This window comes from Hordeum vulgare, chromosome 2H (genome assembly GCF_904849725.1).
Source record: "Hordeum vulgare subsp. vulgare chromosome 2H, MorexV3_pseudomolecules_assembly, whole genome shotgun sequence".
In the NCBI taxonomy this organism is placed as follows: Eukaryota; Viridiplantae; Streptophyta; class Magnoliopsida; order Poales; family Poaceae; genus Hordeum; species Hordeum vulgare.
In genome coordinates this window covers 604,890,078-604,906,644 of record NC_058519.1, presented here as the reverse complement: position 1 = coordinate 604,906,644, position 16,567 = coordinate 604,890,078, and the positions used below count along the sequence as shown (strand labels likewise).

Here is a 16,567-nt window from a genome sequence, read left to right as displayed (position 1 = left end):
TTACTCTACTGCTACTGCTGTCACTTTGTTGCTACTGGTTACTGTTGCTACTGTTGCTATCACACTACTCTGCTACTAATACTTTGCTGCATATACTAAATCTTTCAGGTGTGGTTGAATTGACAACTCAAGTGCTAATACTTGAGAATATTCTTTGGCTTCCCCTGCGTCGAATCAATAAATTTGGGTTGAATACTCTACCGTCGAAAATTGTTGCAATCCTCTATACTTGTGGGTTATCAATCGGCAGCGGCAAACGGCGGCGTCCCACCTCCGGCCACGCCATGGCTCATCTCCTGAGAACAAGACCCCCACCCAGACCCAACCATCGGGCGCAGACGCTCGGCCGTGAACTTTGATTGAAAGTGCAATCATTATCCCTAGGTCGATTTTTGTGATCATATGATTTAGTTTTAGCCTTTTATATTATTACTTTAAATATTGATGGTTCATACAATGAATCACATTAAAATATGTTGCAAAATATTTCTAGAACAACGTGTTGGTTATCATCTAGTTAAGCAAGTATAATAGGTCCGACTAAACAGCCTATAAGCCGTCTAGATCAACAAAAATACTAGCTGAAAGAGAGCGATGTAAGAAAAGAAAAGGAAGCGAGCGCTTCACCAAACGCCGGACTATAGCACAACTTATCAGAGAAAAAGAATGCATGCATGGGTTAAAGGCTGGCGCTGCTTTCTTCAGTTCGATCAAGTATGTTTGTCTTCTTATGCATACATCAAAACATTAATTATTACAGCCAACCTTATTAGAGCATGATTAATAATATAGTCAACTGTTGGGTATAATATGTTGCCATATCATTTTTAGCCAACATATATATTCATTCATACAACAAGGTTAGCTATAGGATTAGTACTTTCTCTCATCTTCTCTCTTTCTCTTTCTTCACATTTATTGCATCTACCTAGAAACACGCATATAGCTAGGCTCTTGCATAAAAGTCCACTCCCCTTCCTTTTTTATGTCTATTTTCTTTACATAAGCAAAATTGCCATGTAAGCGGCTTATAGCCTACTATTGTACTTGCTCTTACATGAGATTTGTTTTACAAAGGCTATAGATGACATGACATGTACATAGAGTCGATAGTCGGCTCTAGCATTAACCATGGTCTTAGTATAGAGTCTTGACTCACTGAAAAAAAAGATGCAATTTACTTACAAAACACATTTTCACATCATAGGGCACACGTCAAAACAAATTTAACTTCTCTTTGATTCGTAGGATTCTCAAAGTGTCGAAAGAAAGAAAACACATAACTGAAGTGGCATGCCTCTCAAATCATACATGATTTTAAATCTGGAATTTATTAAATCAAAAGCGTGTTTGACACGACGTGAAAAACAAAGGAATCGTAGCAAAATTTACGAATTCCCTCTTCGATTCGTACATACAGATATATTTCTTCGGGGTCGTTTTTTAGTTGCAATCGTCGTCACAACCACAACGTCACGCAAAGATACGGCATGGCGGCGGCGGCAACAACAACATTTTGTTGATCCGACCTACCAACCGATCTTCTCATGAGCATCGTGCAACTCGTGGAGCTCCCGGGAGCCCTCGCCTTCGCGACCATCCATGCGTCATGGCGCTCGGTAGCGGCAGACGGTGGCGTCCCACCTCCGGCCACGCCATGGCTCATGTCCTGAGAACAAGACCCCCACCTAGACCCAGCCATCGGGCGCAACCGTGACCTGCAAGTTCCGCCACCTCCTCGACGTCGACAAGCCTTACAGACCCTGCATTGACGACCCGCCGTATAATAAGATCTTCTGTGAATATCCTTTTTTACGGGTCCGTTTTAGGGGGTCTGCCTCTGTCCGCCCCCGCACCGACCAGCGAAAGTCGTTTATCACGAACTGTAAACGACTTTTATGGATCAGCTTTATACAGGGTGTACTAGATATGCTCTTAGAATGCAGAAAGAGAAAGAACACCCGAAAAAAAAGAAAAAGAAAGAGAGATAACACATAATTGAAGTGGCATGCTCTATCAAATCCTACATGATTTTAAATATGGGATTTATTAGAACAAAAGCGTGTTTGACACGATGTGAAAAACAAAGGAATCGTAGCAAAAATTACGTCCTCTTCGAATTTCCTCTTCGACTCATACGTAGATATGTTTTCGGATCTTTCGTTAGTTGCATCTTCGTCAAAAGCACAACATCATGCAAAGATTTGACATCATGCAAAGATTTCGTCAAAAGCCACATAATCGATCTTCTCACGAGTGTCGTGCAACTCCTGGAGCTCCCGAGAGCCCTCGCCTTTGCGACCGTCTGCGCGTCATGGCGCTCGGCAGCGGCACGGCAGCGTCCCACCCCCGGCCATGCCATGGCTTATGTCCCGAGAACAAGATGTTGGCAAAATGAATGATTTACCAAGTGATTTTACTAACAGAAATAATAGATAAACCACAACTACCGTAACAAACATATGATAAGCCATGCAATTATAAAGAAAATATGGAAGATGCATTTGAAAAGATGAACATGAACGAAACATATCTAGAAAAGAAACTATAACAAGAAGTTGAGGCATGAACTCAAACAAGAAGAATACGAGAACGTACTGAGTTGCAGCTACAGCAGCAGTGGTGTTGGTGTTGTCGCTTGACATGTTGTCGAAGAGGTAGTCGACATCAGGGAAGAAGTCGTCGTACGAGAAGAGATCGTCGATGCCCGTGATGAAAGCCGGTAGTCGTGCAGAGCGCTCTTCAAAAACCTTATCGCTCTTCCCGTATAGGAACCAAAGAGACGGAGTTTCGGAGGCCTACTGTCCCGACCTATGGTGCACGCCGCAAGCCGGGATGGGGAAGAACATAGCAGCATCACAGAGTTTGAAATCGGTGGCGAGAAGAAGTTTTGATGTGTATCTTTGAAGAGGAGCGGCCTCTTTTTTATAGATGGAACAGACAGCAGCCGAAGGATGCAGCGTTCGTGTTCAATACCCACTACAGAAAAACGTTCAGCTTCCGAGTGACCTTCGCTCATTCCCGCAACCCGCGACGCGTCGTTTTGAGGCGAGGCGGCGGAGGAGGAGAAGCGCGCGTGTATGTCTCTCTTGTTCTCAAGCTAATACATGTGTGGAAACGTCCTCCCTTATAAGGAGGTTCAACTCCCACTAAACTAGCTATGTGAGACTAAATTTTTACCTCTTTCCTTACACAAATGGGTTGCGTGGGTTTTTAGGATTTATTAAGAATTTTTGAAATTGTATGCCCAAAAGTAGATAAAATTCCAGCGCAAGACACCCACCCAGACCCAGTCATCGGGCGCAGCCGCTCGACCGCGACCTGCAAGTTGCGCCACCTCCTCGACGTAGACAAGCCTTACAGTGTCATGTTCCCGGCGGGAACCTTCGTCACCTGCTGCGGTGCCTCCGATGGGTGGCTGGTGGTGGACGAGCTGTGCAACCTCTCGCTCCACAACCTCTTCACTTTGCGCATGATCGCTCTGCCGCCAGTCACCGACTTCCCGCGTGTGGAGTGGAGGCCGGGTACAACGACCAGGGGATAATCGAACGCTACCGCCTCGAAACCATATACCACAACAAAGAAGTTACCTACGACGCGCGTCATCTGGCGACCTTCTTCTACTGGAAGGCGGTGCTGTCCGGCAACCCATCCAGAGGCGGCGGTGGCGACTGCGTCGTTACGGTCGTTCACTACGGCGGTGAGTGGGTCTCCTACGCCAGCGCCGGAGATGCCAGATGGCGGGTGCTGGGTTTCCAACTACTACTGGGACCAAGATCGCTACAACGCATACGCTGAGTGCGCCTACCACAGCGTGTGGGAGCATCTATGCCATCACCTACAAGGGGAGAGCGTGGATAAATGGGTCCTCGATGACGCCGGAGTGCCGTCGAAGAAGGCAGTGGCTCTATACCGTCGTTCGCATCGGGCGGCGGCCCGTGTTGATGCAAAAAACGGAACCGCGGATCACCGACGATCATCAGAAACAAGACCAGAGGGAGGAAGATGAACTCAACTCCCTCGGTGATTATACAGGGTCTAGCGGGTTTTATACGCGCGCCTCGCTGCGCCCACGCCTCCACTCGCCATGCCCCGCACCTCCGAGGCTCACGCTCCCGCCACGCTCGGATGCGGACGACGCGGCCATTACCGGTGCACGCGACTCGTTCTTCCTGCGATCTCGTTGGCTACCCGACACACGCACGCGCACACACCTAAACACACGCACACATACCCTTGGGCACACACGCACGCACCCGAATCCTGCCGCGGCCCGGACCCGACGCGCCCAGCGCACACAGACGCGCACGCGACCGAGCCCGCCGTGGCTTATTGCCCAACGCTTGCCCCCTAAGCCGCGGCTCAAAGGAGTGTCGGTCCGAGGTCGTCGTCGATGTCCGCTAGGAGCGCCTGTTTCGCCGACGGCGGCTTCCGCGACTTGGTGCAGTCCCGCTTGAAGTGGCCACGTTGCCCACAGTTGTAGCAACACCCCCGCCTCTTCTTCACGAAGACCGAAGCCGTGCTTGAAGTCCCGTCGTCGTCGGAGCCGCCGTCCCTCTGTCGCCGCCACGCCACCCACTGGGCCTTCGGAAGCATCAGCTGCTCATCTGCCCGCTCGTCGCCGGCTAGGTTGCGCCGCCATGTGCGCTCCTCGAACGTATTCACGCGCCCGAGAGCCTTGTCGAAGGTCATCCCCTTGACGTCGCAGAACTGCTCGACGTCGGCCACCGCAGTGTACAACCGATATGACACCGTGTCCAACAGCTTCTTCATTATCGCCGCGTCGTCCAGTGTCGCCCCAAGCATCACGTACCTCGTCGCCATCCCGTAGACCTTGGCGGCGTACACGTCGAGCTCGTCGCCGTCGTCCATCCACAAGCGCTCAAATTCCCCGCGCAGCGTCGCCAGCCGCACGACATTCACCCGATCGGCACCAACGAAGAGAACTTTGAGGCAGTCCCATACCTCCTTTGCCGTAGGCTTCCTCAAGCATCGTCCGATAGCCCCATGAGCAGCATCGCCCGTGCCGTCTTGCTCCTTCCAGCATCCACCGCCGTACCTTCCGCCGGCGCCACCACCCCCGCAGCCCGTGGGCATCAAGGATAGCCTCCACCTTGATCGCCCAGGAGGTGTAGTTCGTCGGCGTCAACGGCGGGAACTGTATCGACGCCGACGCACCGCCGCCGCTGTATGGGACCAGTAACATGGCCGCCGGTGTTCACCCCGCAACGAGGGTCTGATACCAATTGTTGGCGCAAAAACAGAACCGTGGACCGCCGACGATTGGCGGAGACAAGACCCGAGGGGAGGAAAATGAACACAGACGATTTTCAGGCGCTCGAACACCTCGCCGCACGAACAACACTTCCTGTATTTCTTCTCTGAGCACGAACTCAACTCCCTCAACAATTACACACGAACTCAACTCCCTCAACGATGAAATCAACCGCCGGAGCACCGAAGGATGGCAGTTACCTAGGGCGCTCCTGCGATTCCGCCGGCGACGACGGGGCTCCCTAGATCTCTTGCCCTAGTTTGAGGACGGCGATCCCCACGATCCCGTCTCTCCCCTTTCTCCGCCGTTTCCTTACTTCTCCTCTCTCAGAGTCCACGCGCTGTTGGGTGTGGTCGTCTCCGAGATGGCGCAGAAAGTTGCAAACTCTGGAGTTCCCGTTCCCAGTGGTACCCGGGTACCTAGGGGAGTTCTATCGATCTGCACTTCGGATATTGCTGCCGGTGGTACAGCGTCGCCTACGAAGGATCCTCAGTCTTCGTCTGCAGGAGACAACGTGGCTGCGATGCTTGATCGTCTAAACCTCACGACTCAGGAATCATCAGCGTTTATTATCGAGGAAGATGATGAAGACTACCCAGGCTGCCCGTCTTGGGCGATTGTCGGAAAGGTTCTGGCTCCTAACACCCTACATATCTCAATGATCAAATCAGTTCTTAGGCCGGCTTGGGGTAATCCTAGGGGGCTTGAGTTTCATCCGTTGGGGCCGAACAGATTCATGGCTGAATTTGGATGCAAAGCAGACAAAGATCGGGTGTTGATGGGATCGCCTTGGACAATTAGCAGACACTGTATTTTGTTCAAGGAGTTTGATCCAACCCTTCGTCCGAGTGATGTTCGTTTTGATACTCTGTCGTTGTGGGCTCATATTATGAATATGCCTTTTGGATTTATGGATGATGTTTGAGGGAAAGCCTTGGCATCTAAGTTGGGCAAGGTGGAGAAGATGGATGTTGATGACAAAGGTCGTGCATGGGGTGATTTCCTGTGTGTTAGGATCTCTGTTGATGTTAATCTTCCCTTGATGCGATGTGTGTCGGTGTTTTCTCAGAAGCGGAATGCTACTGATGTCTACCAGGTGAAATACGAAAGACTACCGTTATTCTGTTTCTCCTGTGGCTGTGTGGGGCACTCGTCCGTCTTGTGTCCGTCGCTAGGTGAACATGATGCTGAGGGACTCCTTCCATACCACAGTTCAAGATTGTGTGTCCAAGATGACAGGAAGAAGATGCCGGTAGGAGCTAAATCAAGCCAGAACTCTTTTTCAAAGAATACTGCTACGGGGTCTCGTGGTGGTGTACATGCATCAGTTAATATGCAGCATGGGGTGTGTGGTAATGACATTGTGGGTGAGGGTATTCCTCCCCCGAAACCAAGGAAACCTAGAGCTACCCGGGCAAGGAAGGTTGCCACTTCTGATGTGAATATAAGGAGGTCTGATGGTTCGGCAGGTGATGCGTGTGCAGGGAGTCTTGCTACGTCTAGTGGGCAGAAGCGCAAGGAGTACCAGCCGATTGTGCCGGTGCAGCAGGATGTGCAGGAAACCTCTCCATTGCCTATGATTTTGGTTGGTAACAAGGGATCGCCGATAGATATTCAGACTAACATATCTGACGATGGCCAGCTTCCAGCTGTACTGACTAATAAGAAGCAGAGAACAACACCCTCAACTAGATCGGCGGATCAGGCAGCGGCTGCGGAGGAGCCCTGCCAGAAGCAATGAGTCTCTTATGCTGGAACTGTCGAGGGCTTGGGTTGGACTCGACAGTTGGCGAGCTTCGCTGGTTAGTGAGGTTCTTCCGACCTTCCTTCCTCTTTCTGTCAAAAACGAAGATGAAGGATTCTAGGGTTAAAAATTTCATGTGGTCTCTTGGATACTCGGGTAGTTTTGCTGTGAGCAGTGTTGGTCTCAGTGGAGGTCTCGCATTATTTTGGAAGCATCAATACATTGTCTCTCTTAAGGGTTTCAACTCTCATTTTATTGATGTGATTATAGCACAGCAAGATTGTGCCCCGTGGCATGCGACTTTTGTGTATGGTGAGCCTCGCCGTGAGCTCCGTCACGAATTCTGGAGGTTGTTATCTCGGCTGCGATCAGAATGGAGAGGACCATGGATTTGTTGCAGTGATTTTAATGAGGTTCTTTGCAGTGATGAACATATTGGGATTGCTGATCGCTTGGATGCTTAGATGTCTCAGTTTCGTGGCTGCTTGGATGAATGCGGTTTGGTAGATCTCGGGTTTGTTGGACCAAAGTTCACATGGAATAATAGACAGGCTGGTGATGATCTGGTGAGAGTAAGGCTTGATCGAGCTGTGGCCAATGGTGAATTCATGGAGCTGTTCAGCAATTTCAAGGTGGAAAATGTCATCACATCTACGTCTGATCATTTTGCAATTTCTATCAATCTATCTACCCTGGCTGAGGAGATGCGGGCAGCTCCGGTGCAACAACAATTTCGGTTTGAAGCAGCTTGGCTAAGAGCACCAGAATATAGGGAGGTAATAGAAAAAGCTTGGGTTGATGGGCAGGATAATTCTTTGTCCCTTCAATCCACATGTGAAAACCTAAGACGTCTTGCCGTTTCTCTTAAGAGGTGGAGTCATGTTTCCTTCGGATCTGTTCGTAAAGGAATTCTTAAATTAGAGCGTAAGTTGAAGGAACTTCGGTGTTCATCACAGCCTAATACTCTGGAGCTACGAAGGACTGAGCAATCTCTATGTGAATTATTTGAAAGGGAAGAGGTAATGGCACGACAAAGATCAAGAGTCGAGTGGCTTTGGGAGGGAGATAGAAATACTGCTTTCTTTCATGCACGGGCTTCATCGAGGAAGCGTACCAATAGAATCACTAGTCTTTTCCGTGATGATGGATCCAAGTGTGAAGACATGGACGAGATCAAAGGTATGGTACACCATATCTATGGTAATTTATTCAGTTCAGAGCCATGCCCTTTTGCTGCTTCTGTCCTTGATGCTATTCCTCGTAAGATCACTGATGAGATGAATGAGACTCTTTGCAAAGAATATACGGATGATGAAATTAAATCTGCTTTGTTTCAAATGGGTCCCACGAAGGCACCGGGTCCAGATGGTTTTCCGGCTCTATTCTATCAAACTAATTGGGATTTCCTGCAGAAGGAGATTTGTAGTGATGTCCGTAGTTTCTTGAATGGTGGAACCATACCCACTGGTTTTTGTGATTCAGTGATTGTGCTTATTCTGAAGATAAATAATCCACAACATCTCAAGAACTTTCGGCCAATCAGTTTATGCAATGTCCTATACAAGATTGCCTCGAAGGTACTCTCAAACCGTCTGAAATTTTTTCTGCCGGAGGTGATATCAGAAAATCAAAGTGCATTCATTCCTGGTCGCCTTATCAAAGATAATGCTCTTATTGCTTTTGAAAGTTTACATACGATAAGATCTCAAAAAGTGAAAAAGCCTTATTTTGCCCTTAAGATGGATATGATGAAAGCTTATGACCGTGTGGAATGGAATTATCTGCGTGGATGTCTATCTCGTTTGGGTTTTGCTGAATCTTGGATACAAACAGTTATGAGGTGTGTTACTTCCACTCGCTATGTTGTCCGGGTCAATGGAGATCTCACAGAGCCTGTCATACCAACCAGGGGTATTCGTCAAGGTGATCCAATCAGCCCTACCTTTTTCTTCTTTGTACTGAAGGGTTGTCATGTCTGCTTAAACAACACGAAGACCAAGGAGTGCTACATGGTATTAAAAATGGTCATCTTGGTCCTGCTATTTCTCATTTACTGTTCGCAGATGACAGCATTTTCTTTGCAAGAAGTGACAGGAGGAGTGTGGAGGCTTTGAAAGAAACACTTCAGCTGTATTGTCAGGGGTCGGGTCAAAAGATTAATCTGGATAAATCTTCTATTTTCTTTGGTACTGGTTGCCCAGAGGTGATCAAGAATGAGGTTAAACATAGTTTGGGTGTTTTTAATGAGTCTCTCCAGGATTCATATCTTGGTATGCCAACTGAAGTGGGGCGATCACCTACAATGACATTCAGGTATGATCGTATGTGGCAGCGCATCAATGGTATGTCTGATCGACCTTTTATCTAGAAAGGGAGTGGAGATCTTATTAAAGTCTGTGATTCAGGCAATTCCTACATTTGCGATGAGTTGTTTCCGTTTACCTGTTGGTACATGTGAGCAAATGAGGAGAGCTATCTCTGATCAGTGGTGGGGTTTTGCTGATGGTAAAAGGAAAATGCATTAGAAATCTTGGGATTGGCTGACATGTCCAAAATCTATGGGAGGACTGGGATTCAGAGATATGTGCATGTTTAATCAAGCAATGTTAGGCAAACAATGTTGGCGTTTACTCACAGAACCAGATTCTCTGTGTGCGAGGGTTCTTAAATGACGTTATTTCCCAAACTCTGATTTCTGGGATGCAAAATGTCCACGATCTGCTTCCTACACATGGCGGAGTATTCTTCATGGTATGGAGCTGGTCAAATCTGGAATCCATTGGGGTGTGGGAAATGGTTCTACAATCAAGATTCAAGAGGATAATTGGATCCCGGGCGTGAATTCTCAGGTCTTGCATTTGCTTTCTCCTCTCTCGGCTGGCCAGAAGGTTAATTCTCTTTTTGCCGAGGATGGTTTGCATTGGAATGAACAGCTAGTTCGGTCTATCTTCGATGCTGCAGTTGAGGAACAAGTGCTTCAACTTTCTATCAGTCGTTTTGGTGACAGTGATTTTGTTTCGTGGCCTCATACTCGGTCTGGTACATTTTTGGTCCGTTCAGCATATCATTTGGCTAGAATGACAAAAGTTTATTCATCCCGCAGTATCACAGGCCGTGGTATGTCCTCTAATCTCCATTGCGAATCCAGTTCTTGGAACAAAATGTGGGCGATCAAGGCACCGGGGAAAATTTTAATTACTCTATGGAGGTTTGCTCATGATTGCCTCCCATCTGGGATGCAGCTTCACCGGAGACATATTCCTGCATCTAAGGTTTGTGTCCATTGTTCTGTTGAGGAGCGTGTTGAACATGCTTTGCTTTTTTGTCCATATGCACAAGCTGTTTGGTCTGATATCAAAGATTGTTTCGATGTGCATCTTTGTCGGCATGGATTTACAAATTGCAAATCATGGATTTTTGATTTCCTGGCTCGATGCGATGACCTTGCAGCTACAGTTTTAGCAGTCACATGTTGGCATATTTGGGATGCTCGTAACAAACTCAGAGAAGAAAATATTCACCAGCACCCGTCTAGTCTTGCTCTGAAAATCAAAGCATATGTTGACATGATTGTGGAGCATTTGTTCATTAACAGACCTAACCATAGGCGCGAACCCTCTTCAACAACATCTTGGGTTCCGCCGCCGGTAGGTAAAGTGATGATAAATGTTGACGCTGCTCTCTTTTTCAATACCAGGAGCATGGGGGCAGGTGTAGTGATGCGAGATCATTTGAGAGCTTGCATTGTTTCCTACGGTATTGGTGTGCCTGAAGTTTACAATCCTGAGCTGGCAGAGGCAATTGCTATCAAGAGAGGCTTGCTATTTGCTTTGGATGAAGGTATCGAGGAGGTTGTTCTCGCTTCAGATTGTTTGACAGTGATTCAGCGTATTAATTCGTTGGTCATGGATCGATCTCTTTGTGGTCTTGTGATTCAAGACATCAAGCATATTAGAACTTCTTTCAGTACCTGTTCTATATTTCATGTGCGCCGAGGGCAAAATGTTTCTGCACATTTGTTGGCTAGATCTTGTAATCAGCTAGGGTGTCGTGTTTGGCGTGGTGTGTCTCTCGAATGCATCTGGAAATCTATTTGTATGGACATTATGCCATAATCTATAAAGTGGGTGTGTTATATATAAAAAAAAAACTCCCTCAACGATTACACAGGGTCGGGGCCCGTTCCTCCCAGGCTCACACGGCCACTACCGTGCACGCAACTCGTTCCTCCCACGATCTCACTGGCTACCCGACGCACGCACACACGCACGCCTAAACACACGCACCCGAGTCCCGCCGCAGCCCGGACCCGAGGCGTCCAGTGCGCACACGCGCACGCGACCGAGCCCGCCGCCTGTGGCAGGTCAGCGCGGTATGGGAGCCCACCCGCGCGGCGATCCTGGATGGTGTCAGGTTCACGTTCCGCGTGGTGGTTGACGACGATGCCGGAGGAGGAGCCGCCGAGGGGCGGCGGTCGATGCAGGAGGACATGTTCCTCGGGCTTAACCAGTCGGCGTACGTGTTTACTGGCGAGGAGTTTCCCCGGCGTGAGGCCTGGCGTGCTCTACTTCTCTGCGCATTGGATGAGGCAGTACGATCCCGACGTGCTCGAGAGGGTTGGTGAGTGGGGAGGCGCCATGGCCTATGACCTCAGGACAAGGACGAGGATGTTCGGGCGCGTGTTCCCCGTCTTGCTGCCTGCCTCTGCATGGCTGATGGAACTGCCCTACAAAGGTGTGGATCACGCCCAATCTGTACCAGCTGATGGACACGATCCAAGCTGGTCCGGTCCTGGTCCGAGCCATCATTTGGACCGGCCGAGCAGCGTGACAGTCCCATTTCCAAGGACCGGACCGGCAACGGTGAAGCCCGAGCCGGACCGAGAGGACCGGCGGTGCTGTTTCCATGTCGGCCATGGCGTGGCGACGACGATCATAGGTGTCGGCAAGAGATGACCACAAGTCCTAATCGAAGGAGAAAACAGAAGGGCAAGAGGCAGTGTCTCACGGAGTAGTCGATGGAGTGGTCAGGGAGGTCGGGGATGCCGCGACGAAGACGTAATCATCACAGGACGTTGGTGTTGGAGTTGGGGAAGGAGGACGATGGCAATGACTTCAGCGCGAATCCGATTAATTCCTTGCGTGGAGAAGGAGATCTCAAGTGTGCGGATCTCCTTGACAAGGCTATTCGTTGTGGGAAGGTCGGTGGACGTGCGTCCTGCACGCCGGTGGCCCGCCCGGCCGTGCTTGCACTGCATCCAGCCAACGAGAAGATGGGAGAGGAAGGATACGACCCATAGTGGCGTCGGCTAGGTTGGGAGGCAGGAAGGGGAGGAGGTGGCCAGCGTCAGCGCCGGGATGGGATGAGGAGGTGACGACGAGATTGAGCGATCGACGAACAGAGTCTGCTCCTGCGTTAACGACGAACAGAACAGATAAGAAAAGGTTTAGTACGTCTTTTCTCGGTCCGACCGAGCGGACTGGTCAAAGCCCGGACAGGCGACGTTTTCTCAGGCCTATTTGACGGCCCGGACGTGCTGTTTTTTTTTACCAGGACCGCACGGTCTGGTTTATAGCGGGCCGCGAGCACCGAGCTGATCATAATGAACTGAAGTAGGAACACTGAACAACTGACTGACAATGTGGACTGCATGAGCAATGTCAAGCCGGGTCACAGTAAGGTACACAAGGCTGCCTACAAGATGACGGTAGTGAGTAGTATCCCTCAAGAGGAGTACCATCACTAGGGCGCAATTGGAGATGGAGCTCCATGGGTGTAGTGGCAGTGTGTGTATCAGTAAGACCTGAGCGTGACATCAAATCCTGAGTATAGCGATGCTGAGAGAGACAGTAACCACGGAAATGCAATTCGGCTCCCCAAAACACCGCTGCTCGGAAATGCAATTCGGCTCCCCGGAACACCGCTGCTCCTTATCGCACGAAAATTATCATGCATGTTTGCGACACTAATACAATCATCTACAAAAAAAAATCAGAAATTTTTAAAAACATTTACTATTGTTTTTTACGGTACTGTATATGCACCCGGGAGCCAAAACACCTCTCCCGTAACCATCATTAGTTTGATCAACCTCAATTCCCAGAAAATAACCGAGAGAAAATCAATCTGACATCTGGCTGAAAGCCCGCTTGCCTCTACCAGGCTGAGCCGTGAGTAGATGAGGGCTTTCATGGTCTTAACAATATCGATTTTATATTATCAGATTTGCTAAAAGACGAATGTTGATATATTTTTTCTATAATCATAGTCAAACTGTACTACGTAATAATCACTATGCAAAGAAATTCTCACTGTCTCGGGCCAAAAAAGAACTTTACTACATTTCACTTGACACAAATCTTATACGTGGACTAAAAACAAACGGAGGGAGTATCTTCTTCACTTGACCAGGATCATGTCTCTGGCTCCTCCGTTCGAATGTGTGTTTTGCTTTATCTATAAAGGCGCGATGAAAACCTATTTCTAGATAACCCCGGCCTTTAGAAGTAGATAGGTACTCCCTCCATTCCTAAATATATGTTTTTTTAAAATTTATTAAAGAATTACATATAAAACAAAATGAGTGAATCTACACTGTAAAGCATGTGTGTATACATCTCTATGTAGTTTTCTAGTGGAACCTTTAAAAAGACTTATATTAAGAAACAGAGGGAGTAGATTATTGATTTGTTGATTAAAGGATGCATGCAAAATAAACACTTCTCCTAATAAACATTGCTCCTAGACGAATCTACATCGATGGTTGGTTTTGATGTGCATCCAACAACAGAAAATGCTCTGGTTCTGGTTAGCATGGGTCACAAAATGTCTGCGTGCCGTTTTTCTGTAGAACGAGGCGGGGAGGCAACCCATGTGCAGGCACCACCTCACCAATGACTTTCTTGTTTCCTTCGCCAATCAGTGAAGCAATGACAAGAAATACATCCAGTGTCCAATTGTCCATGGCGCTTCTGCAAAAACTTATGCTCATTAATAAAAAAAACATGCAAGTAATTCTTTTTCCGAACAAAGGAACCGAAAACTAGGGGGAGTAAGACTAGGCCTATCTAAAAAAGAACTGCAGAAGAAGTAAAAAAATCGGCTACAGCTGATCGGGTGGCAGCATCGGGAGGCCGTGCGTGCAAAGAGCACCAGATGATGCTATTGCAACTCAAAATCTAGTGATGATACTTCTGTCCTTTGATGATTGTCCATGCCCTGCAAAATCATCACACCAAATGAAATGATATATTGATATCAGGATTAGCAGCAAGCATTTGCTGATACCAGCAAATATGTGTGACTACCAACCAAGATCTTATATGACAATAGTTGGTAAGATGCTCCACTGAAAATTATGGAAGTACGTTCAAATGTAAAAATGGCATCACTGCACTGCATAGGCTCATTGTTCACCTGTAGAGCTGCTCCATTAGAACTATTAAAGCAACTTGGTGGTTCAAAACCAGCGACGAAAGCCTAATTGTTGCATCCGCCCGCTCTCGTACTTGCTCCCCAAGACCATATGGCCCACCGATACAAAATGTGAGCCTTGATGATCCCTAAAACATTTGGAGAAATATATTATCAACTAGTATGTTCTTCCAAAGATTTAAAATGAATATACATGTTCTCCCGAGGAAATTAAAGCAGTTGTAACTTTGAACTTTAAAACTAAGTAGTTAGCGACACAATATCTCATGAACCAAAGTGCAGAGCATACCGTGTTGCCAGCGTCTCCAATCAGATCAGCTATCTGCTCAGATATAAGATCCTTCCCGTTTTCATCCAACACAACGACCTAATCAACGCAGAACGACATCAGAACAATTAGATTGCTAGCAGAACCTAATGGATGGGGGAGGTATTTATCAGGTAAAGAGAAGAAAACACTGAAACATACAAAATCTTCAGCCTTGAGCTGCTGCATCATAGACGCGTCTTCTGCTTCAATTTGCACCTTCACATCACTTAAAAGTAAGAGAATATCAGAGGCCAGCATCAACAATCAAATTCATCATCAACAGGTTAGATTTTATTATACACGCCCATACAGCGATAACAAGTTCGTATTTTCCAATGTGTAGATTTACCAGTTGAACGCCGTAAAACAATAATAGTGATAGGGCGCATATAGGTATCCATACAACACTGAGAGATAGCCTATGGGATGTATTGCTTTGGGGATGTTCATAGCATCACACAACATGTCCTACCTTGTAAGTTTTGGGTTGGATTTGATAAGGGTGTCCTCAACATCACAGTAGTGACCGAGCTTCTCCTTGTACTCTTCAAGAAGAAGTTGTGTCCCCTGAGACCTCTTCTTGCCAACTGTTAGCACACGCATAGGCATTACTCTCTGCAAGCATGGACCAACAGTATAAAAATGTATGAACCTGATCGAACACATCAACTTGGTCATTATCTAGGCTATACGGTATGACTGTTATATATGGATCAAAGACAAAGTTCACAACTACACATGGGCCGGTGGTAGGTTTAATATCTTCAGATGATATACTACAGAGTACAGATTACGCAATATGTATACCTCTGATTCTGCTGTCTTGCTCAATTAAATTCTACTGCGAACTTACCAAGGTGAGTGAGTAAGTCTAGTACGACCAAACAGAGCTAGAGCTTCCCGCAAGTACCACCGGAGAAAAATTGCACAAGGTACTTTCTCATGAGGCAAACTGAACCGATAACGACAGCAATGTTGAGGATATATGAACTGAAAACATGCAAAAAATGCTCTCTGAACTTCTTACCACAGATTGTCCCGTGTATTTGGATCTCCTTCCACGGGTAGCTGAAGAACATGCAGCAATAGAAAATAAAACAACATGAGAGGAAAAAATATCAGGAAATGGTAAGGATACTAGGCGTTTAACACAGCTAGAGTCAGAGAAGCAGAGAACGGGGAAATGGGCGAGGGATTTGAGGCTGTACCAGGAGGAGGACGCGCGGGCGCACCCCTGCTCTTGCTGGGGGAAGGGTTGAGCCCACAGCGGCAGCTCCATGGCAAGACCCCCATGGAGGAGACGCGAGGGGTGGAGGGGGAGAAGCTCGCGAGGTGGTGAGCGGACGGCGGGTGAGGGAAGGGTGGGGCTGGGGGTGCACGCCGCCGTCCGGTTGGAAAGAAGAAGAAAACAATAAAGATGTCTTCCTCTGTTGAAAACGTAGTTCGTGTTTCTCACGTCTTTATGTTAAAAACGTATTTTCGCATTTTGTACATGCAGGAAAATGTATCATCTCCATCACCGAATCTATCTAGGCCAGTGCTACGCGCCGGCGCGCCGTCCCGAGGGCTCGCGCCTGTCGCATATCAGCCGTCAGATCAAAGGCCATTGACCATCAGATCTCGTCTTCGCGCCGGCCGCACAGCAGCAGCAGCCGCAAACGCGAGCCCCCCTCGCCGGCCATCCTCGCATGCGCCGACGCCCCAGCACGCGCCGACCACCTCGCCTCGCCCCCTCACCGTCGGTCGCCGCCGGTCGTCGCCTCGACCGCCCGTCGAAGCACCATGGATGCAGCTCCGCGACTCA

General features: G+C 48.1%; 1 protein-coding gene across 3 annotated transcripts; it reads right to left on the bottom strand.

Annotated features, from left to right (window-relative positions):
- Positions 1–13,725: 13,725 nt before the first annotated feature.
- LOC123427680 (putative RNA methyltransferase At5g10620) lies at positions 13,726–16,143 on the bottom strand. Of its 3 annotated transcripts, XR_006622421.1 has the most exons (8): positions 15,972–16,143; positions 15,791–15,831; positions 15,236–15,378; positions 14,923–14,989; positions 14,743–14,820; positions 14,436–14,581; positions 14,126–14,237; positions 13,726–13,990 (listed from the first exon to the last, which is right to left on the bottom strand). XR_006622421.1 is itself a non-coding variant. In XM_045111778.1 (7 exons), the coding sequence occupies exons 1-7, from the start codon at positions 16,054–16,056 to the stop codon at positions 14,198–14,200; spliced, it is 600 nt and encodes a 199-aa protein (XP_044967713.1). In that variant the 5' UTR covers positions 16,057–16,143; the 3' UTR covers positions 13,726–14,197. The 3 variants fall into 3 exon arrangements, 2 of the variants coding, with proteins under 2 accessions (XP_044967713.1, XP_044967714.1); XM_045111778.1 differs by having other exon boundaries at positions 13,726–14,237; XM_045111779.1 differs by having other exon boundaries at positions 13,726–14,237; positions 15,236–15,350.
- Positions 16,144–16,567: the final 424 nt, after the last annotated feature.

Coding starts and splice junctions, on each gene's coding strand:
- LOC123427680 (XM_045111778.1), bottom strand. CDS start 16,056: ATGGGGGTCTTGCCATGGAGCTGCCGCTGTGGGCTCAACCCTTCCCCC. Junction 14,821..14,922: donor AGCTCAAGGCTGAAGATTTT/GTATGTTTCAGT, acceptor TGCGTTGATTAG/GTCGTTGTGTTGGATGAAAA. Junction 14,238..14,435: donor CTAATGGAGCAGCTCTACAG/GTGAACAATGAG, acceptor ATGATTTTGCAG/GGCATGGACAATCATCAAAG.